At 46.2% G+C, this 22,197-nt stretch overlaps 3 protein-coding genes across 27 annotated transcripts in view; 1 reads left to right on the forward strand and 2 right to left on the reverse strand.

Moving 5' to 3' along the window:
• Nucleotides 1-17,013, forward strand: part of epb41a (erythrocyte membrane protein band 4.1a) — a 33,777-nt gene extending 16,764 nt beyond the window's left edge. For 15 of the 22 annotated variants that reach the window (XM_088365628.1, XM_088365626.1, XM_088365631.1 and 12 more), the window contains one exon: nucleotides 1,071-2,271. The gene's annotated coding sequence lies outside the window, so the exon portion shown is untranslated. Of the gene's footprint in view, nucleotides 1-1,070; nucleotides 2,272-10,378; nucleotides 10,480-13,230; nucleotides 13,281-13,444; nucleotides 15,734-15,816 lie in introns of those variants that run through there. The other 7 variants (XR_015855098.1, XR_015855097.1, XR_015855099.1 and 4 more) reach the window with 7 other exon arrangements.
• Nucleotides 12,347-16,549, reverse strand: tmem200b (transmembrane protein 200B). 4 transcript variants are annotated; one of them, XM_088365645.1, is made up of 3 exons: nucleotides 16,171-16,548; nucleotides 15,784-16,088; nucleotides 12,347-14,549 (listed from the first exon to the last, which is right to left on the reverse strand). In XM_088365645.1, the coding sequence occupies exons 2-3, from the start codon at nucleotides 15,798-15,800 to the stop codon at nucleotides 13,340-13,342; spliced, it is 1,227 nt and encodes a 408-aa protein (XP_088221771.1). In that variant the 5' UTR covers nucleotides 15,801-16,088; nucleotides 16,171-16,548; the 3' UTR covers nucleotides 12,347-13,339. The 4 variants fall into 4 exon arrangements, with proteins under 4 accessions (XP_088221771.1, XP_088221772.1, XP_088221773.1 ...); XM_088365646.1 differs by having other exon boundaries at nucleotides 15,784-16,092; XM_088365647.1 differs by having other exon boundaries at nucleotides 15,784-16,096.
• Nucleotides 17,014-18,367: 1,354 nt separating the features above from the next.
• Nucleotides 18,368-22,193, reverse strand: lrrc71 (leucine rich repeat containing 71). The gene is made up of 17 exons (XM_088365644.1): nucleotides 22,094-22,193; nucleotides 21,633-21,671; nucleotides 21,406-21,528; nucleotides 20,847-20,954; nucleotides 20,671-20,746; nucleotides 20,534-20,608; nucleotides 20,386-20,454; nucleotides 20,145-20,304; nucleotides 20,002-20,085; nucleotides 19,745-19,819; nucleotides 19,487-19,615; nucleotides 19,363-19,423; nucleotides 19,257-19,292; nucleotides 19,111-19,157; nucleotides 18,878-18,989; nucleotides 18,710-18,801; nucleotides 18,368-18,631 (listed from the first exon to the last, which is right to left on the reverse strand). Exons 1-17 carry the CDS (start codon nucleotides 22,167-22,169, stop codon nucleotides 18,494-18,496), a joined length of 1,500 nt encoding a protein of 499 aa, XP_088221770.1. The 5' UTR covers nucleotides 22,170-22,193; the 3' UTR covers nucleotides 18,368-18,493.
• Nucleotides 22,194-22,197: the final 4 nt, after the last annotated feature.

Genomic DNA, 22,197 nt, shown 5'->3' on the forward strand with positions numbered 1-22,197 from the left:
TAGTATTCCATTTGCGTTCTGTTGGTCTAGCGAGAGGAAAAAAAAATGCACAAATTGAAACTTGATATACTCGACTGTGATTTGTAATGAAGTCCATTGTTTCGCTAGGGCAATATCATTTCTCCTGTTTGCAAGGCATGGCAATGCATTTGCCATTGCATTTGTCCTAGCAGGGACCCTCAGATCACATTTCACTCAAGTAGTTAAACACTAAATGAAGCTCTAATGAGCCAGCCAGCGCAGTAACAATAAATGCCAGCGACCAAGCTAGATGAGTACACTGAATCCAATGAGCAGAAAAGCCCAATGCAAATGCGATGGCAAGAAAAAAAAGCAAAATACTGGCCCTCTGCATTCAGTAAGTTTGTGTAATGGCTGTTTTGTGTCAGCGTACAATGTGAAGTGCAGTCCAACATGAAGTGCAGCCCCTCCCTCAGAATGGGCTACGTTAAATAATGGTGCCCATGTGGCTTTAATTGTAGCCCTGTTTATGCGATCCGAGCTGGGAGTCTGGAACTGTTCAGCTGACTGACTATGCTGCTATGTAAACACAGGCCAACCTCCCACTTTGTGCCTTAGCAACATTTCAATTGATGATGCATTTTCTTCCTGAGCTTGTGCGGGTGGCTTGTCTCCATGCTGCTTGCTATGGACTTTCTTCTGTTTGCCGTGCTTTTCAAAAGTTGACTTTCCGAAGCCATCGAAGCGGAATAATGATTTCAAAAAATGAATAGCTCACTCGTGATGTGGCACTGTGACTTATTAAGAACAATTAAAACCTAAAGTATATATATATATATATATATATATATATATATTTCAATTTTTTGCTGTTTGTATTTACCCAAGTATTTTAAAAAGGGACATTTTCGAGCAGTAAATGTTGTTGCTGATTTTCATTGCGTCATAATGGAATGTCAGCCGGGCCTACTTGAGACCGATTGAGACTTTGAATCTACTTCTGGGATCAAGTCTAGGATAGTTACCTGCACCCTACGAGATAGATGTTGCTGATTCGATTCTTTTTCTTTTCCTCTACTTCCTATTCATTTCCTTTTCCCACCGCTCAGCTGCCTACATCACCCTTCCTCCCTTCCTTCCTTCCTTCATTCCTTCCTCTCTCAGCCACCTGACATCCTTTTTACCTCAGCACTGAGCCACACTCAACCAACCAACCAACCAACCAACCAACCAACCAACCAACCAACCAACCAACCAACCAACCAACCAACCAACCAACCAACAGCACTGCCTTGGACGTAGAGCGCCAGATGGTATCAGAGGGACTAACTATGAACTTTAACCTCCGTGAGCGTGAAGTCGTGTCCCAAGGGTCACCGGGAGAGTCGCCGGAAAATTCCCAAGAATCTTCCCAATTCCCTCTCCTGTTCTACTTACTGCCAAAATCACCGACCGACTGACCGACCGACCGAGCGACGACTAAAAAAAAAACCTAAAAAAAAAAAACCCAAGTTTGTAAGGAAAGAAAACAGGTACTACAAAGATTGTGAAATATTATTACCTCTCCAATTTGGAGATTTTAACAAAATTTTCAAAGGGGCATTTGGTCTTTTAATCTTTGAGATGACTAAGTTTATTTTTGTATAGCTTTTCTTACAATCAGAATTGGTCCTCAATAATGCAGTGGCGTCATTCAAAGACAGGGAATGTTTCTTGGGATTGTACAAATGGAGACTCACGCTTCCCGTCCCACTGGCTTGATTTCATGTACAGAGTCATCAATAATGGTTCCTTCCCTTTTAATGTGAAGCAATAAGGTGGAAAAGAATGTTGTCGTCAAGCACTTGTTAGTAACTTCTCATTGTTTTGTACTTGCTGTAGTGTTTGTGAAGGAGACCTTCATTTGCTATTCTCTCACCACCTTTTGCTTCTTTCCGTCTTCTTGTTTTGTAGCATTCTTATGCCGTTTGTAGCGTTGTTATTGTCCCATGCAATTGATCAGATGCAACCTTAGTTAGGCTTCGGGTTCTGTCGTAGCCTCCGGCATGACGAGAGAGAGAGAGAGAGAGAGAGAGAGAGAGAGAGAGAGAGTGCACAAGAGGTTGTTTGGTTTGCTTCATTTGGGATGAACTCGTTCACTGCCAGCCCGTTTACAAATTGTGGCTCTCCCTTCTCTTGTTGTAAGCAACATTTCTTTCTTTCTTTCTTTCTTTCTTGCCTTCTTTCTTCATTGTATAGCCACAGCATCACAAGGAAGACATGTCGTAGAAGAGCACCCACCGCGCACTGAATAAAATGTATTTTATCCTGCTCATTGTCAACTACTTGACTTTGTCGAAACAGGGAGAGTTGTGTATCGAAAAGTGGCAGTATGCGTGGACATTGGCATCAACAGAAAATGCAATGTGACAAATGATCTTTCAATTCTCAAGGCAGACACAATTACTTTAATGACATTCCGGAAGTGGCGTCTGATATTGACACATCCAAATATGCCAAGGTTAAAAAACAAAACAAAACAAAGTCGTCGTATAGACAAGAGTAACACCGGTGAAATAATGCATTCCAAAAAATCCTCGTGGACTCAACCTCTTCCTCGAACTCGGTATCCCTGTAAATAAAATAAATTAAATCTCGTTGCACACTTGCTGGCTATTTTATTGGAATTCCTCTGGCTTATTATAGTGCGTGTGATCATATATTGAGGCATAAGAAATCAAGCAGAGGAGGGCAGGCAAGCCATATTACTACTCAGTGGATTGATTTTGCCGTTAATCACACGTTGACGCCATTTAGCACTCGAGCCACTGCTCCTCGTTCCCTCCATCCCATTTTTGTGCTGATCTCATTCCAATTCTGAATGTTTGCTTCACGTTTAGGGCATACTGCTTCAGTTGAGCCCCAACGTTTAGTATTCAGCAAAACTTCATCGCTGATCCTCCTGCAGTCTGCTGCTGCTGCTGCTGCAGTCAAATGCATAGATTAGAAGGGAAAGAAGGACAGTCAGAGAGAGAGAGAGAGAGAAGGAAGGAAAGAAAGAAAGCAAGCTACTAAGCAGGCTAGCTCTTCTTTTTGTCCTCCTCCTCTTCCTCCTCCTCCTGCTTCCCTCTGGCTACTGTTGTCCTGCACTCTGTGATTAGGACTGACATTTCCCCCCCGAGTCATCCTGTTGCTCTTTGTGATTGGTCATTTTTGCCAGCGACTGACTGACTGAGTGACACTTGTGCACCAATCAACAGCAATAGGAAGCCAGCCACATTGCCCCATTTGGGAGACACGCATGGAAAATGTTGTTGGCTAACGAAATCAAAAGTCATTGTGGGTGTGTGAATCTGACCTTGTCTCTCCTTAAGGTCACCCGGAGAGGCTTTTGCCTTTCTCATACACTGCAGCCACAAAATTGTGCAGGCTTGACTGATTTGTGGTTCCTCGAGTAAATCTTCCACGGTGCAAGCGTGACTCCTCGTCATAATCAGATTTTGAAATGTGATCTCTGCTGACTCGCCGAGCGTATCGCGAGCTGATGGGTTGATGTATTGCTTTTTTTTTTGCAATAGTTTATCTGATGACTCAAGTTCACTCGTATCAACAAGATTTAAAAACTAAAATGTACGAAAAAAATCCAGCAAGAGTGACCGTTGTTTGGATGCAGCACTTTTTCCGCACGCTGATGACGCAGCGTCAGCCAGATTACAGGTTTAGTATCAAGGGTTCGCTGGAGGAGCAAGTCATCAACCCAAAGTCAGCAACCTTCACATTCTAAGCGCTGATAAGTGACTTGGAAGCACCAGGACACAAACACAGCAAAGAATGAAAAGAACAATCAAATGTCTCAGCTCCTCCACCCGAGTGGCTGGCATATGTTTGAGGCAATCTGCATGCGCGTTCTGTCCATTCTTCCTTGATGCGTTCATTTACAATAGATGGCAAGACTTGCAAGGCTCTGTCAAAGCTTCTGTTGTGCTCCGAGCCACGGTGAGCCCAACATATCTCCATATATGGTCAATGCAGTTTTGCTCCTCAGCGTTCCTTGTGTTTATATGATGTCGAGACATCGCGTAAGTTCGAAACGTGGCTTATCTTTCCAGGAGTGAGATGAGAGCACTTTTCAGCGCGCAATAGCATTTGTCATTTTCGGCAGTAAAATGCCAGCTGAACCAAACGGGCCTTTGATTTCATGATCGTATTTTGCTTTAGTTCATCAATGAAATGATGATACTATTTGTTCGTATATGCGGTCGTTATTTCCTGTTAGTAGTTGAACACGTTTTTTAATAGGATTGGTGTTGTTTTCATGTGCTGCTGGTTGGAGTAAGGCGGATGCCGTTGTAGATGTCTGCAAACATGCGGCCACCTCTCATTGCTTTCCATCTTTCTTCTCCTTCCTCTGGCAAACGGCTTCCTCTGTTGTGGGCCAAGCAATTCCAGTCTGCACCTGTCTGCTCAGTGGGTGGTGATGGCGCCTTTTTTGCTGAGCCCTGAAAATAATTGGGCAGCGTACTCATTTGTGTCGTTCTAAAACCCTTGCTTGGTATGGATGCTCTATGGGCCTTGAATGCAAATCAATATGGTTATCAGTATTTTATCACTGCGACTTTTGGGAGCTTCTGAATGATGGAGCCATTTGTTGCCTTTTCTTTTCCACCTGTTGCTAACAATTTCCAATTTGATGCCTGCAATTTGGGATTTTAGTCAATCAGGCAGGCCCGGTGTTACGTATTCATCCTCCAACGGATTTCATGATGTCATGTCTTTTGAAAAGCCCTGAGTGGGTGGAATGTCTGAGGAGTTGTGTTTGTGTCTGCAGGCATGCATGGATGGATGGATGGATGTCTTTAATTTCCTCTCACGTCATTGGCGGTGCAGCGGAACAGATTGTTTGTTGCCTTTGCACTTTGCAGCATCAGTGGTAGCAGAGTGGCTTTGCCCATTTTAGGATGTAAGCCAAGCTGACAAGGCGTCAGGAAAGCAAGTATAAACAGCATGCTCGCAATTAGGGCAGCAAAATCACGTTACTTTTCGTCCAAACGAATGATGTGCTTTCATTGGCACTTGTGGCTTTTTGTTACATAGAGAATTCAGTTTAAGATGATCAAAATGGCCACTCCTGTTGTCTCTCTGATCTTCCTCCTCTTCCGCTGAACTCGCCATGCCCCGCCATCTCCTCGGCCAGCATCATAAGAAGCAAAGCATAGAGCCTCTCGCTGACTCGCTGACTCGCTGACTCGTTGGCTGGCTGGCTCGCTGGCTCGCTCTGCTCCACAACTCCCTGCGGCCAGCCATCTGTAACATTGACTCCTATTTTCTATTTTCTCAGACTTCTATCCTGAAGCAACAGTTCAAATAAGAATTCCTTGTTGTATATACGTATACATTCATTTTACGGCATCGTAATCCAATACGTTTTTCAAATCCGTAATAAATAAGGGAACTATAGCATGGTCTCAAAATGTAAATATCCATTGATTGATTTTCAATTTAAGGCGGCTAAATGGATGTCTCTTGAAAAGATTTGGAGGGCTTCTTGGCACCGTGGGCTAAGTAGCTGCGATGTGATTGAATGCTCTTCAATGATGGATAGATATCCTTTGAGAGTGCGTGCTTGTGTATTCCAGCCCTGGAGCGGTGCAAAATATTTGAATCAGGAAAGATACAAGATGAATGTCGTGCTTTGTGCAGCTCCCCTGCCGCATGATGTCGGATTCCAGACAGCTCGGAAGGAGAAAAATAGCCCAGCTCAAAAACACTGGATTCAATCCAAACTTTATTTATTGGATTATTTTATTTTATTAGCAATTTTCTGTGTTGCTCATCTTTGGTTGAACAAATTGTCTGCATTCAGCTCTTGTGCCCTTTCAGACAACTTCTCCGTCTAGTTGGAGCAATATGGATCTTGTCAGCTGGCGTAGACCACCATATGCACGTCCTGCTTTTAGTTGCCCTTTGAATAAGCCCCCATATGTGAAGCATGGGCTTCCTAATGAACAGCAAACTGCAATTAGCTTGATCCTACAAAGTTTGCCACAGCGTCTTAAGGCGTGAACAAAAGCCATCTGGATGGATGTTTGCTTACTTCAGTTGAATTACGCTTCCACAAAAGATGAATCACCTGCTGGCTTGGGGGAAAAACTAGATATGGCGTTGCTCCTGTTTTCTATCTGCCTGATTCTCTCAATAAATGGCCCGGATAGTCGAAAAAAGTTGGAATGATTTGATCTATTTTTTTAGAAATATGAAAACTGGAGAAGACAAGGTGACACTCTGCATCTATGTTTCATGGTGCGGCGCTGAGTAGAGCTGCTAGCTTCTTAAAGCCATTGAAGTTAATGATTCGGATCTTTGTAGAGCGTCAGGAGTCCCGGGTCACCTCTAACGCAAAGGAGCCCTCCGGGTGCCGCTTGCCCGAAACGCTGCAGTCGCTCGCGTCGGCTCACTGAGTCCATCGAGCGAGCGAGGGAGCTAAAAGCATGCACAACAATTGAGTCGTATGTTGAGTGCTAACCGAGTGAAATGAGCTCGTATCCGACAATCGATGAAGTCAATTGAGATTTAGCTCAAATCTCCAAATACGGGGAGGCATTAAAAGCAACAAATAGTCTTAACACGAGCAAAAATATGAGCTTTCATTTCCGAGAAATGTGACTACACGCAACTATGCCAAGTTTTGGAGCATCCAGTGTCATATCCATCAATTGTACACTGATGAATAATTTAGCGCTCGCTGTGCAAAGTCTAGCTGGAGCTCTGCAATAAAAGCCGAGTGACTCCGGCCGGCCGGCCTCACAAATCAAAAAGTTCCATGAATCACCCACCTCCCTCTGCGACAGACAGCACTTAGTCGTAAAGATGAATGTACAGCTACTCCACGGAATGCAATGAATCAGTGAAGGGAGCTTGTCGGATAAGCGCGGGGCACTTGCGGGACGTACGAGGATTTGGTTACATAAAGATAAACGTGCCTTAAGACAAACACGGCTCCGTTTTTTGGCTTACTGTTGCTGACTTACTATTTATATCTTATAGCCATAGTACGTATAATATAGTGCTTGTTCCTCTGATGGTCACAGAGGCGCTAATTACTCTAGCAAAGCAGAATTCCTTCATGTTCCAAAGTGCTTTTGGCAAGATCCAGGATCCCGCTTTCCTTTTTTTTGGGGGGGGTTTGTCCTCTAACACAGCAATTCCAGCTAAGCGTTTCTAGTATGAAGGCATGTCAAATTTCGGCTTGGTGGATCATTCATTTATACCAAAGCGTTAATGTCCAGATATTTGTACTTGTAGCCAGGCCCCATCAAATGATTTGGTGGGCCATATTTGGCCCTCAGGCCTTGGGTTTGACACCACTGATGTATAGCAACCAACCGTATGAGCTTTTGTTGTTGTTGTTGTTGTGAGCCACCCCACACACAATGTGTGTGCCATACTGGCGAAACGTGCACATGTCCACAGAGCGTGCAAGTGTCCAAATGAAAAGTGTCATCATGACTTAAACATGAATCTCACCTTTTTTCCCCTCTGGGTGTTTGGTAAGTGTGCCTTGTCAGCTGTCAGTGGAAGTGGAATACTGACAGCTGTATCAGGAGGCTCACAAATGTGGAAGATGACAAGCGACTTGCACTGCCCAGGCTAAGGTCATTAAGCTAATGAAATATTGCAAACATTCATCTCGACAAAGTTATCGTCACAATTATAGCTCGACTCGGAAAATTCACTTTATAAGTCCAAGATCATTGCAGTTGGTTAAATGAAGCGGCAAGGAGATGTTTGGACTCATGATCTGATCATAACAAATGTGCATCACAAGAGTGACAAGCAAAAAAGGCACAAAGGGCTACTCAAGGACACGCCAGGCAATTGCCCCCCGGGGGGGGGGGGGGGGGGGGGTCACGTCATCCTCAGACGCTTCTGACGGCGGGAATTAAAGTGAGAGCCCCACATTGGCAGATGGTGATCTTAACCACTTGGTCACAGAACAATGGTTGGCCAGAAATCCTAACAGTCGCTGGCATCTATTAGCAAGATTGATCTGTGCAAAAGTGTGGATGTTATGCATTGCAGCGGATTTTTATGACCTCTCCGTAGTTGTTTTGTAAGAAGCTTAGGAGTGCATTCATGAGCTGCTCTGCTCTGCTCTGCTCTGCTCTGCTCCTTGGGCTGGGCTGGGCTGGGCCGGGCCAGGTTGAGGCTTTCAGCTGTGTACGTGCACTGATTGCTGATCCCCAGGCTTTTTCTCACACATAAGCTCCCGCTCACTTTTCAAAACATTACCTGATAAAGCAACGGTAATACCTGTTTGCCATGCGCCATGTCTCTGGGAGGGAGGGAGGAGGGGAAGTTGCAGTCCTCAAAGAAGTCTTAATGGTTTATTTGAATAATGCAATTCAGACCTTTAGCGCTTTTCTTTTCTGGTGTTCCACACGCGACACCACTCTGAAATATATAGTGCATGACTGAATGGAAACTTCAATAGACGTTCTCATTCATCTGCAATTTTCATTTCTTTATTTTTTTTTTAATTATATTTGATATTTATTTTTTATATATTGTAAAATAACTAATGAGCCGTTCGTTAGCTCGTTAGCCTAGCCATCGTGCTTACCATACGTATGCCTACTGCATGTGAAAATGTGTTTTTTGATACGGCAGAAAGCACAGCACGAGTGTACGCTTCAAAGGCAACGTGACGCAGGAGGAGAGAAGCTAAAACTTCACAAAGAATGCAAGAGTGCAGAGATCTGAGCGGAAAGAAATGTTCCAAAATACATTCCTCCCTGCTAACAGAGGAGGTCATCAGAGGTTTAGCCAATGTCAGTGGATAGGAGCCGCACCATTCGGGTCAACTGGTGTTTTGTCTGCCGAGTGTAAACAAGCTTTGTCAGAAAGCGTATTGACAAACTGGGTGTACTCGTTCGGCAATCTGAATGAGCTGGCTGGGCTCTCGGAGTTTGTGCCTAGCTCACAAAACCTGGATGAAGAAAAAAGACGGATGACCATGTTTTCAACTCATTGTCATTTCCCAGAGAGATGTTCAAGAAGAAGAAACACTTGAACGACGATGACTGTTGACTTTCTGCGGTTAACACAAACCGGAGGAGGTGACAATAACGCAATCATCCCCACATCGTCTATTTGATGTCGACATTCCGTGAGTGGTTCACGTCGCATTCTGGCATTGACCAGCCGAATGAGAAGAAACATCCGCAGACAAATATTTCTCGAATGGCATTTCCGTGTAAGGATTCATCTTATGTCAACAAGCTCCAAATGGAAAATGTTGGATTGCTGACACGACATAGACCTACGTAGCTATGTACGTAACCAACAGGTTTTTACCATGATGTGACATCGATTGCAATTGTTAGGGCTGTGTCAATGTAGATCTTTATAAAAGTCACTCTCATGCTCCATGTTATGCATATTTGATTGGTGCAAGTTGAATGAGTCGGGTCAGATTGAAATCAGGCCATTTTTCTTCACACGTAAGCCACCAAAAGTCCAATAAATAGTCATCAGTGAGTGACCTTGACAGAAGTCCCCTTATTCCCCCAAAAAAGTCTTGTTGCGTAATGGTGTAACATGACTTTCTCTCTCATTTCTTATGTAAGTGTCAAGTGGGAAGAATTTCGCATTGATTGCAATAAACGAGTGCGAGAGAGAGAGAGAGAGAGAGAGAGCGAGACAACAGCAGCGTCTGTCATCTCCTCTGACTCATCTCCTTAGCTTCACAACATTGCATGCTGCACAAGTCACCTCCTCATGAAGACCATTAGCTCCAAATTGCTTTGACGCTGGGATTATGCCGGTGCTGTTCCATTTTTCACACAGGCGACACTGACTTTCAGCAGTCTTAGTCAGTTTTCAGTGGCTTACTGTCACAAGGTTGAAAGCTTAAATGGCCCCAGATGCTGAATTAAAAAAAAGCAAAAACATCAAATTACAAATATTGCGGCACGTTCATTTTGGAATTCTTGAGATTCACCTCAAGACGACCTTTTTTCCCGTCTTTGGTGTATTGTATCCAATACACACTGATGGCAGTTGGTGCAGAGATGAAGGCGAAAGCTCCAAAGTGAAGGCGGCCGGCACATTTGCATTTGCCTGTGCTTTAATTTGTGTGCCATGAATAATGCAAAGGCCGTCACACGGCCGTACCGCGGCCATGCGCAGAAACATTGGAACCGTATGGAACAATAAGCGAAGCTCTTCCTCTGATCCGTGCGTGCTCCCAGCGTCGCAAAGTCATTCAATGACTTTCATCAGGTCCTTCCGAGGCTCAATGAGTGAAACGATGCTCCGGGCTTGATTGTGCTATCCGTCGCACCGGGAAAACGAAGAGCAAAGTTTTGCCCCAAGTCTTCATTTGATTGTTTTGTTCCCGCAGACACTTACGTATCTTATGTTTGTGTGACTTTTTTAGAGAGCTGGCAAAAGGGCTTTTGCGGGTGGGTTCGAGTGCCGCCACCGGATTTGCCTCCTGCATAAACCACAAAGGAGAAGCTACGCCAACAGCGACACTAGGTTGGTTGGCTTGTTCTTTTCTTTTGCCTTATCTAAGACTCAGACTAAGATAGGTGGCTCACTGTTAAGTGGAGGAGACGCCGACACGACGACTCGAGATATAGTCCGAAAGGCTTTTTCCGGTCCCGTAGCGGCTGGCTCAAACGATACGTAGTACGAGCGGCCTTTCAGGTGCAAACACTTGTGCTGTATTTGACATCCGGCTTCAGCTTTTTGGCCTCATGGTAACATTTTGCCTCGGCAGCTCAACAGCGTACTAAGTGGATTAGGGGACCCGCTTGCGTGGCTTGACGTCATTTTGGACGGCATGACTGCAGACCGGCGATAGCGAGCGGATCTGGCGCTGAACTCCGAGAGAGCGCGCTGAGCCCGGTCGGTGCGTGGAGATGATAAGCGTGTCACGCTCATCGTGCTGGAAACACGCGTGTGCCAGTAGAATGTTGAAAAGAATGTTTGCAGTAGCAGCATTTTATTGAGAGGTGGGAGATCTGGGATTTTCTTTCTTTCTTTTTTTTTTTTACCCATGCATGTGTGTTTGGCTGGCTTCTGGTCAAGATGTTGCAAGAAACTGCACCGTGCAGAGATTCACGACTCGGAGGCATTCAACTTGATGATTCTGTTTGAATATGAGAGCGCGTAACCCAGCCCCCAGCCCCAGCCCCCCCTTCTGTCTTGCCAGCTTCTGCGCTATTACATGACTGCAACCCTGAGATGAGAGCGCAAAAGTCAGGGAATCTGCGAAGCTCCTCACAAAATGCTCACGCAGCACTGACCACCCATGCACGCACAAGCTGCAGCCTCTAAATGAACAGATCCATTTGCTATGACTACAACTCAGCGTATTATCCTGCAAGTTTGGCGGTTAAACGAGCACGAGAAGTCCATCGGAGCCAAGTTTTTGTTCCGTATACGTCTTTAAATCTCTCCTACTGACAAATTGTGTGATGGTCTGCATGTGGACTTGGCTTTTTATCCATCCCATAATTTTCATTTGAATTGCCAAACTAAAATAAGCCTGTGCACAAGCAAACCTGACAGACTTAGTCAAAGAACTGAAGCGCAATGGGTTGATTTAGCGCGGCAGAACAATCTGCTTCAAAGCGCTTCCCAAATGATGTGCAAAACATTCCGCATTTGATTTTGTCGGATCCACGGGAAAGGAGCCAAAGCGTTGGAGGCAGACAATGTGGAAACAAGGACAGACGTGATGACGTTGAATGTGCGTGACTATTTAAGAGCTCAGTCATCTCCTGCCTTAGCTTGGCTCTGCTGGAGGGAGGGAGGGAGGGAGGGAGGCTAAAACATCAGCAACACAAGGGCATTTGGAAACTTCCCTTGCCCACTTTGTCAAATATTATACTGTATCATTCTACATCATGAATAAAATGATGATCAATGATGATGAACTGTTACAAGCAGACCTAGTGCTGCTGACCCAGATATAATCTGACTTTGAAAGCATCCTAGACTTTGCTGGCTGGCTGCTGGCTTTCTGGGCTGTTGGAAAGCCAGGAGCCCTCCTCTAAACTACCAATTCCATGAATGCATTCCTGCCCAGATAAAAGGCCCAAAAAATTGGACACTCTGCTGAGGATAATTGCTGCCAGGGAATTCCCCCCTGCCTGCCTGCCATACTCCCATTCTCAACACCTTTTTCTGTGCTGAGCAGCGAGCACGCAAGAAAAAGAAAAAACTTGATGACGTGGACTCGTGGCTCACTCATCCTGATATTTGCTGCTGCCTGAGAAAAACCTCGGGCTCCTTTAGAGTGACGAAGGGGCTCGTCGATAAGGCTGATTTGCGGCCGCAAACATCAACATCCAGGTGCCACCCAATTTACGGCTCGAATAAAAAAAAAAAAAAGAAGGCATGGCAATGTTTTTTAATGCAGTGCTTTGACAAAGGGCAAGACATAGCCATTGATTGTTCTGTCACACGGCTAATATTGCTTAGTATACATTTAGAACACACAACAGGCATCACACACACACAAACACAAAGAGCTGCACATGGATTGAAGGAATGGACTGTGGTGATTCACCCCCCCACTTAGCAGCGATGACCTCACTAAATCTGCAATCGGTCCAGTGGCTCAGATATGTGTGTGTATATTTACGTGCGTGTCTTTAAGAGGGGGAGGGAGGAAGGAACTCATAAATACCGGGAGAGCGGAGGGAAACAATCTCATTGCTTTCACGACAGGCTAATTCTGCTTTAGCAACCAACAGGCAAACATTGGTGGAATTTTGCTTTATTACAACAATGGTCTTTTTTTTTTTTACCACCGAGCAGAACAATCTGATTTGGGGTTTTTTTTCTATTTTTTTTTTTCTTTTCAGCATTTCTTTTGTTAAGGTTCACAAAACATAGCTGGGCTTCTTTTTCAGCACTTGTTACTTTTAGGGGTGGGTGGGGGGGGAGACACGAGAATGACTCCATCAATTAAGACCAAAGTTGTAATCGATTGGGGTGACCTTTCCTTGTTGCACATGGAAGCAACACAGACACTTGTCTGCAGACATAACTTAGTCTAGCGTACAAAACAGACATGCATTGTTGTCATCCCTCCCATTTGTATCCAGACATAGTTGTGACAATTCGTGGCTCCGGGAGAACACCGAGTCTGCTTCAACCTTCAGTCTTGCGGCGCTCAACAAACTGGTCAACCTAAAAAAAAAAAAAAATGTTTAGCAGCTCCTGTTCTCCTTCAATTCACCAATCTGTGCATCAATTGTGATTGTCCGTCAACAGGCTCAAGACACTCCGGTCCCAAGATCCAAATGGCGCAGAAGTCACTTGGCGTAAGAGAAACATTGCTTGTTCACTTTCCTAATTGACTTCCTGGTTGTTTGCGGATTGATCACTGGAAAGGTCCTGAACCAAAACTCTTATCCCACTGAGAAGATTGCTGCTCTAACTGATCCAGCAGTTTGTCCACAGAGTCCTCTTTGTTGTCCAACTTCAGATAGCGTCTGCCTACGCCCAGGTCTAGCCGAGGCCAGCTCTGATGAGGGTGCTCGTCCGAGGCGTCCGCAACCTGTCCGGGAATGTTAACAACGCTGACTCTGGAGAGCGGCTCTCCCCTCCAACGGGATTGATCTGCTTTTTCCGCCGACAAAGAACTTTGCGCTAGGTAAGGTTTAGTCCTGTAGCTCATACTATGGCAGCGTCGAGGTTGAGCGGCGGGACTGTCCACGTCGTCCACGCCCAGGGTGGACATGGAGCTGGCCGACATCAGGCAGTTAGCCAGCTGGGCGTCGGCCCGGCTCTTGAAGCTCAGCCGGGCTTCACGCCGAGCGTCCAAGTCCATCCGGCTGGAATTACAGGAGGAGGAATCGGCGGAGGTCGGAGGCGCCGCCGACGACGACGACGACTCTTGATGATGGAGAGCCTCGGTCTGGCGGTAGACGGCGGCTCCGCTCTGCAGGACGGGCTCGGAACTCGCCAGCTGCTGTCGACATAAGCTGTTGAGCTGGGCGGCGGGCAACGTGCTCACCCAGTGATGTTTGGACACGGCGTTGGCCAAGGCCATTTGTCGGAGGTCCGCCGAGGGTACGGCCGCAGACACGGAGCAGATGACGTTGCGCATCTGAGCCAGGAGCATTTGAGTCTCTCTGTCGCGGTTCTCGTACAAGACGGTGTTGGCGCAGATGAGGATGAAGAGTCCCACCCCCATGATGACGGGACCCAGCAGCTTCATCCGCTCGCAGTGCATCATGCTGACGGAGGACAGGAAGCCCTTGGCTCCCAGACTCCAATTCCCCCGTGGTTGGGAAAGACGATTGCCCTCGGCGGCTCCCGCGATGGACAAACGTGACATTCGGTATCCGGCCACGGCCAGAGCCGTGCCCACCGTGACCACCATGACCCCGAGCACCAAGAAGGCTCCGGCGATGGAACGTAGGCGAAGCTTGCCTCGGATCACGCCCTCCTTCTTCTTTCGGCCCCGTAAGGTGAAGCGGGGCTTTCGCCGGCCCGACGATGCTGCTGTGGCGCCTTTGCCGGTTTGGGTCTTCATGCTGAGGGTCACTCCGGAGCGTGGCTCCAGGTGATGATGCCCAGTCAGAGCCCTTTGGAAGCAGAGAAACAAGCATATCACTGCTTCCAATCAATCAATCAATCAATCAATCAATCAATCAATCAAAGGGTGGATTTAGTGTGACGGCCGGCGTTGATCCCAGTTGCATTTGGCGGAAAGGCAAAGGCAGTATAACTCTCTCTCTCAACTGCTTGCCAGGCACTCACTGGGAACATGTACACAAACAACGGTTGTGACATTCCAACCTATGAGCAATTTGCCTTGGATTGACTTCGCGGGAGTCAGGTAACACAGGTCCATTTCACCCTTGCGAGACAAACCGTGGTGCCGTGGTCATGCACCTTAGGTATCATGGCTGGCTGGATGGATGGATGGATGGATGGATGGATGGAAGGAAGAGGCAGGTCAGGTCTGCACTTCAATCATTCATTTTTCACAGGGATTTATTTGATTTTGAATTGGTCACGTCGTCTGCAAGGGAACATTGCTCACGTGTTTGCAGTGAGAATCACAAATGAGACATTCCAATCTTGACTCATGGAAGAAGCAATCTGTCGTCAAATTCAATTATTCTGATACTTTGCCCGATGACAGAGGAAAAGCTCACTTTAGTTTTTCAGCGAAGCAAAGGGAAAAGGGGCAAACACCACTCATCACTTTTGTAAGAGACCCTTAAGGTCCAACAGTATGATGTGTAACCAGTTCAACTCATTCAGGGATGTCAAACTCATTTTTTTGGTGGGCCATCATGACTGTCAACCCGAATCAATGTAGGAGCACCTCATATTGTATACAGTAAAAGGTAGAAAACGAAATAACTCAGACGACTAAAAAGTGGTTAAATATTCAAAAACGAAAAAAGATAGGATTACAAGTGAAGACAATTTGCAGTTCTAGTCATGACCCACGAATTTGAATTTTTTTCACATGATAAGGCGAGCCGTACGTATCTGGCTGTTCCTGTGGCATCAATGACATTTGAAAAAGAAAAGCATGTGGAGTGAAAATGGATCATTTCCTATGGCACAGTTCTCACAGCTCACATGCACGTATGTATTTGGAGCACGAGAGGCAGCTGGAGAAGGGAATGCAAACTTCACACACGGTCCAGATTCGAAGCAAAACCTCCGAACCGAGCGCGTTTATCACGACATCATAAATCACGTGATTTGGACGTCTGTTGAATGCAGATGAACGAGCAATGCTTTTCCTGATGTGTGTTGCCTACCATTTTTACGCACGTATTAATACAAATGAAAAATCACCGATTCGAACTGCTCATCTGCTGTTGTCTGCAGGAAAACGGGAAGATCGCCAGGTGATTGGCCACATCTCTCCTGCGGAGCCACCAGTTGAAGATTCGATCAACGTTTGGAGAATACAACTTGGCATTTGGAAAAGAAAAGAAAAGAAAAAAATGCCAAATCACGCTTTTCCTTTCCAAACATCTTTACTAGTCGAGCCGATGTGTGGCGGCGCGGCGGCGGCGGCGATTTGCGCTGCTGCAGTCCTTCCTCTCCGTGCACGTTGTGACATCAATGAAACATTCTCCTAAAGAAAAGCCAGCTGCCTGCCTGCCTGCCGAATGGAGGGAAGGAGGCAGCGTCAGCATCCAATCCACGCAACGTGGACGTGTGTCCACTTCTTCAAACTTGCCTGTATTCCCAAATGCCCGCTGCAGCCTGCTCATAGTTTGAGGAGCCAGAAGATCGTGGTGGTCATCAAGAGGGCGGAAATCCACCGCGCGCGTTCACAGCCAAGAAAGAGGACGCGGAGTTGGCTCCTGCATCTCCTCCGCAATGCGCGACACTCACTGCCGCCTTCTCATCCCGTTCGGCGGCAGGGAGCCGCTCTCAAGTCTGGCTCCTTTGCAGTCGTGTTGGCTCGTGAGTGAACGGTTCGTTTAAAAGAACGAATCTTTTCAGTGAACGGGAGTGAACGAATAACTTCCGAAAGTGATTCGTTCTTTTTTCAGTTCGTATGACTTCAACCAGTAGGTGTCGGTAATGCACATTGAAGCTGGTGAGGGATTGGCATTTCCAGTTCATCGCGAGAACGGATCAGCGAGGGAATGAACCCTGACTTTCCCGTTCGCGAACGAGTCAATGGGTCAACTGCCTTCCTTCCTTCCCCCCGTGCATCAACGGATCAGTCAGTGAACGTGTTGCGTCTTCCTCCTGGCGTCAACTATGGAAGCCACAATGTCGATTTACCATTTGCCAAGGAAAGAAAGAAGCACTCACTGAACCACGTTTTCTCGAAGCTAGCGGCTAACTTGAGTGCATGAAGGGATGCACCGTGATGCAACAACGGGGAGATTATGCTTCTCTTTGGGTCATCTTGATTTTATAACACTTCAAATAACGTGTATGCATATATCCGCCTAATTATTGTTATCCAATATATCTACTGCAATTTTACATTAGATTGCTGGTTTGAAATTTACTTTTATTATGATGATAATTATTATTATTTTAATAAACATTCAAACCTGTTTCATTCCTTGTTTTTATTTTTTTGGGCATGAAAACAAAAATCGTGTGTTGGTGTCCCCCAAAATAAAGAGCAAGTAGTCAAATACACATTCTTGACACGTACAAAAAATGCATGAAGTTATTAGGTACACCTGAAAATGGTGGTGTACCTCGTGGAGCGTCCGTGTGACGTCACAGATCTACCAGCCAATCAGGAGGTGGGGGTGAGGGCGGGTGTGGAACCATCAAGTGTCCAAGTGACGTAGGTACACCTGGAAATGGCCGTGTACCTAATGGAGTGTCCAAGTGACGTCACAGAACCAACAGCCAATCAGGAGGTGGGGGTGAGGGCGGGTGTGGCACTTTTCACTTAAACCAGGGGTGTGGACCTCCAGTCCTCCAGGGGCCGCGTTCCAATATGTTCTCCAAGGGACCCTCGTTAAGCGCACCTGCGTGAAAACTTTTAGCCACTTTCACGTTCAAAAGGAGCTAAAAGTTTTCACGCACCTGCACTTAACGAGGTTCACTTGGAAAACATGTTGGAACGCGGCCCCCCCGAGGACTAGAGCTTGACACCTTTGACCATGATAGTTCCCTAATAAAGTGGCCTGTTATTAGGTACACTTGAAAAGGGCGGTGTACCTAATGGAGTGTCCGTTTGATTCCCTCGTTAAGTGCAGGTGCGTGAAAACTTTTAGCTCCTTTTGGACGTGAAAGTGGCTAAAAGTTTTCACGCACCTGCGCTTAACGAGGGTCACTTGGAAAACATGTTGGAACGCGGCCCCGAGGACTAGAGCTTGACACCTGTGACCTTTGACCATGATATTTCCCTAATAAAGTGGCCTGTTATTAGGTACACTTGAAAATGGCGGTGTACCTAATGGAGTGTCCGAGTGATTCCCTCGTTAAGTGCAGGTGCGTGAAAACTTTTAGCTCCTTTTGAACGTGAAAGTGGCTAAAAGTTTTCCCGCAGGTGCGCTTAACGAGGGTCACTTGGAAAACATGTTGGAACGCGGCCCTGAGGACTAGAGCTTGACTCCTGTGACCTTTGACCATGATATTTGTGTACCTAATGTAGTGTCCAAGTGAGGTCACAGATCAAACAGCCAATCAGAAAGTGGGGGTGAGGGCGGGTGTGGCACTTTTCACTTTCATTTAAGATTTGACCATAATTTTTGATTATTTGATTTATTAAACAAAAAAAAAAAAAAAAAGGATCAGTGTGTGTGTGGGGGGGGGAGGATTTGTTCAACTATTCGTTTGAACGAATCTTTTGAGTGAACTGATTCTAAAACTTCAGTGCATTGTATTCGTGTATTTGTCGCCCCCTTGTGGGTCGAATCCGCTAGGAAAAATTGCAAACACTTCAAACAAGTCTTGTGCATCGAGGTAATGAATTTTATTGAATGATTTACAAAAACAGGAAGGAAAAAAAAGCTAATAGCCAGTTTGGACGTTTACAAAGTATCTAAAAAAGAGAATTGGACTTTTGTCGTCGAGTTTAACTGTCTGAGGATTGCGAGCCGTCACCCTCTTCTTCACCTGGCGGCTCTTCGGTTTTTTTGTTCATAGGGTCTCTGAGCGCCATCACTTCCTTTATCTTCATGTAGGGCTCACAGTCTGCAGCAAATTGATTTCTCTACAAGAAAGCCGAAAGTCCTTCTTGAGATGCCAACCTACGTACATACATATGCGGCGTCTAACGTGATGGACCCACCTGCAGACAGAGACGCAGCAGTCCTTTACCTCCCTCTTGCATCTGCAAGGATGTCAGGAAGTGAGGCAGTGAGCGCTCGGTGATCCTGTTTCCTACACAAACGGCATCAGAGCTACTTTACGGTTCCGAAAAGCCTGGTGATAATCTGGCACATTGGCGTCAACCGACCGGCCAGGCTGAGGGAGGCCAGAGTGGTGTTTCCGGGCAGAATAAGCTCTCCGTCCCTTTGCTGCACACATTCATTCAGGAGGGGGCTCACCATCTCCACGGACTTTTTGTGCTAGCGGATAAGGAAAGGTAGACAAATGCATGCTCAGTCCAAGCAAAATTCTTTGAAGCAACCTTTCTTTGGATGACTACTCATGGAATGTTGTTCAACGACTCTATGATCTTGTCGGTACCTCCTGATCATACACATGGTTTTTTTCCTCCATGTCTTGACCTTCAACTGCAACACATTAAAGGGAAAAGATTGTTGATTGAAAATGATTCAAGACATACATTCAAAGGTGCCCTGCCATTAGCTGGCGACCAGTTGAGGGCGTACCCCGCCTCCCTCGTATGCTCCAGCATACCCGCGAACCTAGCAGTACACACAATGGATAGATGGAGCATTCGAGCACAAGCGTTGACGAGGAATTAGAAGTCTTTACATTTTTTGGGACACTTTTGCTCTTTGTTGGGAGCTCGTTTGCCATCCGGTTTGGACGATTCCTTGAAGAAATGACAGTGCTATTAGCTGTAGATAGCGTGGAGACTTTTTAAAAAAGCTCCTACCCGTTTTTTGGCAGTATTCTTGTTCTCCCCTTTATTGGAGTTAAGCGAGGCGTTGCCGGCTAAAGACGGCAGTTGGTCGCTGGACAGCTTGGCGGCACACGACTGGTCGGCATCCACCGAAACGGACGACTGCAAAAGAACACGTCGGATAATACGTTGACGTGTTTACACGGCGCGTCGTTGCATTTCTTTAATCGCCAGATGAACATTTGAACCGATTCCATGGATTCGGTGAGTGTTCATGATCTTGAAACTTACAGGATGTCGTTTTTCCAGGAGTAGTTTCCTCCTCTGCACAATTTCTTCATGAGTAAGCACAACCTCACCAAAAATCTGACAAGCGTAGACACTCAATGGTTTCAACGGTGAAGCTTCAAATTGAAGAAACGGTCAGCGGGCCATCTCGAAGGCTCCGAAAAACACAACCGGTCCATGCATCATCTTGAAGCTTCAGTTTCCCACCACTACCGATTGAGCAAGCGCATTATGTTTGAATCCTAATCGGGTTCGACTACCGTGGCGAGTTGCGTAGCTCCCGAGTCTCCGATATGATTGTTGGACAGTGAGAGAAACAGCAAAGAACGATTGAAGCGCAGGCCCTGAGACGACAAAACAAGGATGAGCAAAGAGCTCGCCGGTCACGAAGGCTGACGAGTACCTTTGCAATATGCCCGGCGCCGACATCGCCGATGTGGTTGAACGAGAGATTGAGCGAGGTCAGGTTCCAACTTGCCGACGCGCTGCGGGAGAGAGCGGCCCCGAGAAGACGTGCGCCCTCATCTTCCATTCGATTGTTGCGTAGGTTCAAGTGAGTCAGGCTTCCAAATTCGAAAGACACCAACATGAATCATCACAAATCATACGTCGCGTGGATGTAGAAAGGCACAATGTGGACTCACCTGCTTCCTTCACAAAACAGAAGGTGGTGGTTGTTATCCACCAGAGGATTGCCCTCTAATGTAATCACTCTATCAAAATAAAATGAGGCTGAAGAATGTGTCTTATTATTAACCTTCAAAAGAGAGAGAGTGACTTGGCATGACTCACCTGAGGCTGGCGCACATGCATACTGCATTCACCAGGGCCATTATCATTGGCTCCGTCAGTCCGGCCTGCCAAAAGCTGCACGCGTGTAGACAATTAACGCTGAGTGAAAGTATGACTTTAGCATGACAAGCACTTACTAAATGGTGTGAAGCGTAGTGGAGGCAGAAATGATCTTACTCAATACTCGGATGATTGCTTCGTCTACAGTCCATCCTGTGAACAACCGTACTTTTGGTCAATAAACCTTGAAGAAATAAACCTTAACAAGGCTCATGATGGTAAGGAGTAGTGTCATTCTGTCGATCGTCCTTACCAAAGATCTTTATGCTAACTGTGCAATAAGGGTCTCCATTTTCCAGCTCCACTTGGAGTATTGGCTTGAACACATCGTGTGCAGCCTTTTTGTGGGCCAGCCTGCCACCTGACGATTAGATGCAACATTCGGAACTTATACAGACAGTAACGTACAGTATATAATATTAGATTCACCTGCAGGACTGAGGTACAGCACATGATGGGCAGGCAGTTAACCTGCATTTTTCCGATTTCTTGGCAGGGAACTTAAGGTCATTTATTCACGAAAAACTCATCATCTTTCACGCCAAAGCAATATTATTTTCTTGCCGTCTTTTAACATCTTGGGGTCAATGTTGAGGGAAAGAGATTCATTTCAAGAAAAGTATTACTTTGCCGCTCTCCTGTGGCGTTTATGTGCAATTGCATTTGGGGGGGTGTGGGGGGGGGGGTAGTTGAATAAAAATTGCATTGAGTACGTCATTCCGTCAAGGCAAGCGTGACGTCAGGTGTACATTGCTAAACCTGCGTCTGCCAAATGACTAACTAAAGAAACAAACAAACATACACGTGTTTACCTGTGGCGCTTTCTTGGTTGGCGGAGCTGGATCTGGTCTTGAGAGCGGGGATATTTTTCATCTCCAAAAGAGCACAGAGGCCAGGAAAGTCACTCACCACATTTCCAGAACACTCATAGTCGTCTGTGGGAAAGATGGGAGGGAGCGTTCTATCATTCCGACTCTTTGCCGCTTGTTCAGAATGAAACCACTTGCTCTCTCCCAATAGTAGCGAGCTACGTCCTCACCAAAGGTTCGCGTGGCTGGTGTTTCAACTGCAGTTGCTCCTGGGACACAACACAGAGAGTTTATTTTCCAAACAAAAGGACGTCCATGTCGTGTTCACAGCAGATCTGAATATACTGCGCCATGTATGTGTAGCGCCCCTGGTGGCGAAGTGGGGGGGGGGGGGACTCCGGAAAGAGGGTTGGTTGGTGTACAGCGGTGGTGGTGCTAACGCGCGGGTGGCAATAAAGCACAAGACGATCAACACATCCAAGCGAGGGAGGCCTCCTTCTTTTATTATTTAACGGGACCCGGAGACATTACAGTACACTACCGTGGGCTCACTTAGGAATGTCACTTTTTTCAATGAGAACAATCGGGAATTCACTGTGGTCAATGACTAGCTGTATTGACAAACTACTCAAGAGACATCAGAAGAAAGAATCAAATCAAGAAATAACTTCGCAATCCTAACTGTATCGACCTGTTTGTATCGGCGCCGCCTCTTCAACTTCAGAACCCTTCTCGGACTTGTCTTTAGCCGGTTTCTTTCTCGCCATGTTTGAAACGTTGCTCTCGGCCACGTCG

Source organism: Syngnathus floridae, chromosome 21 (assembly GCF_059516105.1).
Source record: "Syngnathus floridae isolate MCC-2025c chromosome 21, RoL_Sflo_1.0, whole genome shotgun sequence".
NCBI classification, from domain to species: domain Eukaryota; kingdom Metazoa; phylum Chordata; class Actinopteri; order Syngnathiformes; family Syngnathidae; genus Syngnathus; species Syngnathus floridae.

What these genes read in the sequence shown, in the direction of transcription:
- lrrc71 (XM_088365644.1), bottom strand. Translation starts at nt 22,169, where the DNA reads ATGGCGAGAAAGAAACCGGCTAAAGACAAGTCCGAGAAGGGTTCTGAA. An exon ending in GGCGGCGCCGATACAAACAG is followed by an intron (nt 21,672 to 22,093) that starts GTCGATACAGTT and finishes GTTGTGTCCCAG; the next exon opens with GAGCAACTGCAGTTGAAACA. An exon ending in GAGCATACGAGGGAGGCGGG is followed by an intron (nt 19,158 to 19,256) that starts GTACGCCCTCAA and finishes AATGTGTTGCAG; the next exon opens with TTGAAGGTCAAGACATGGAG.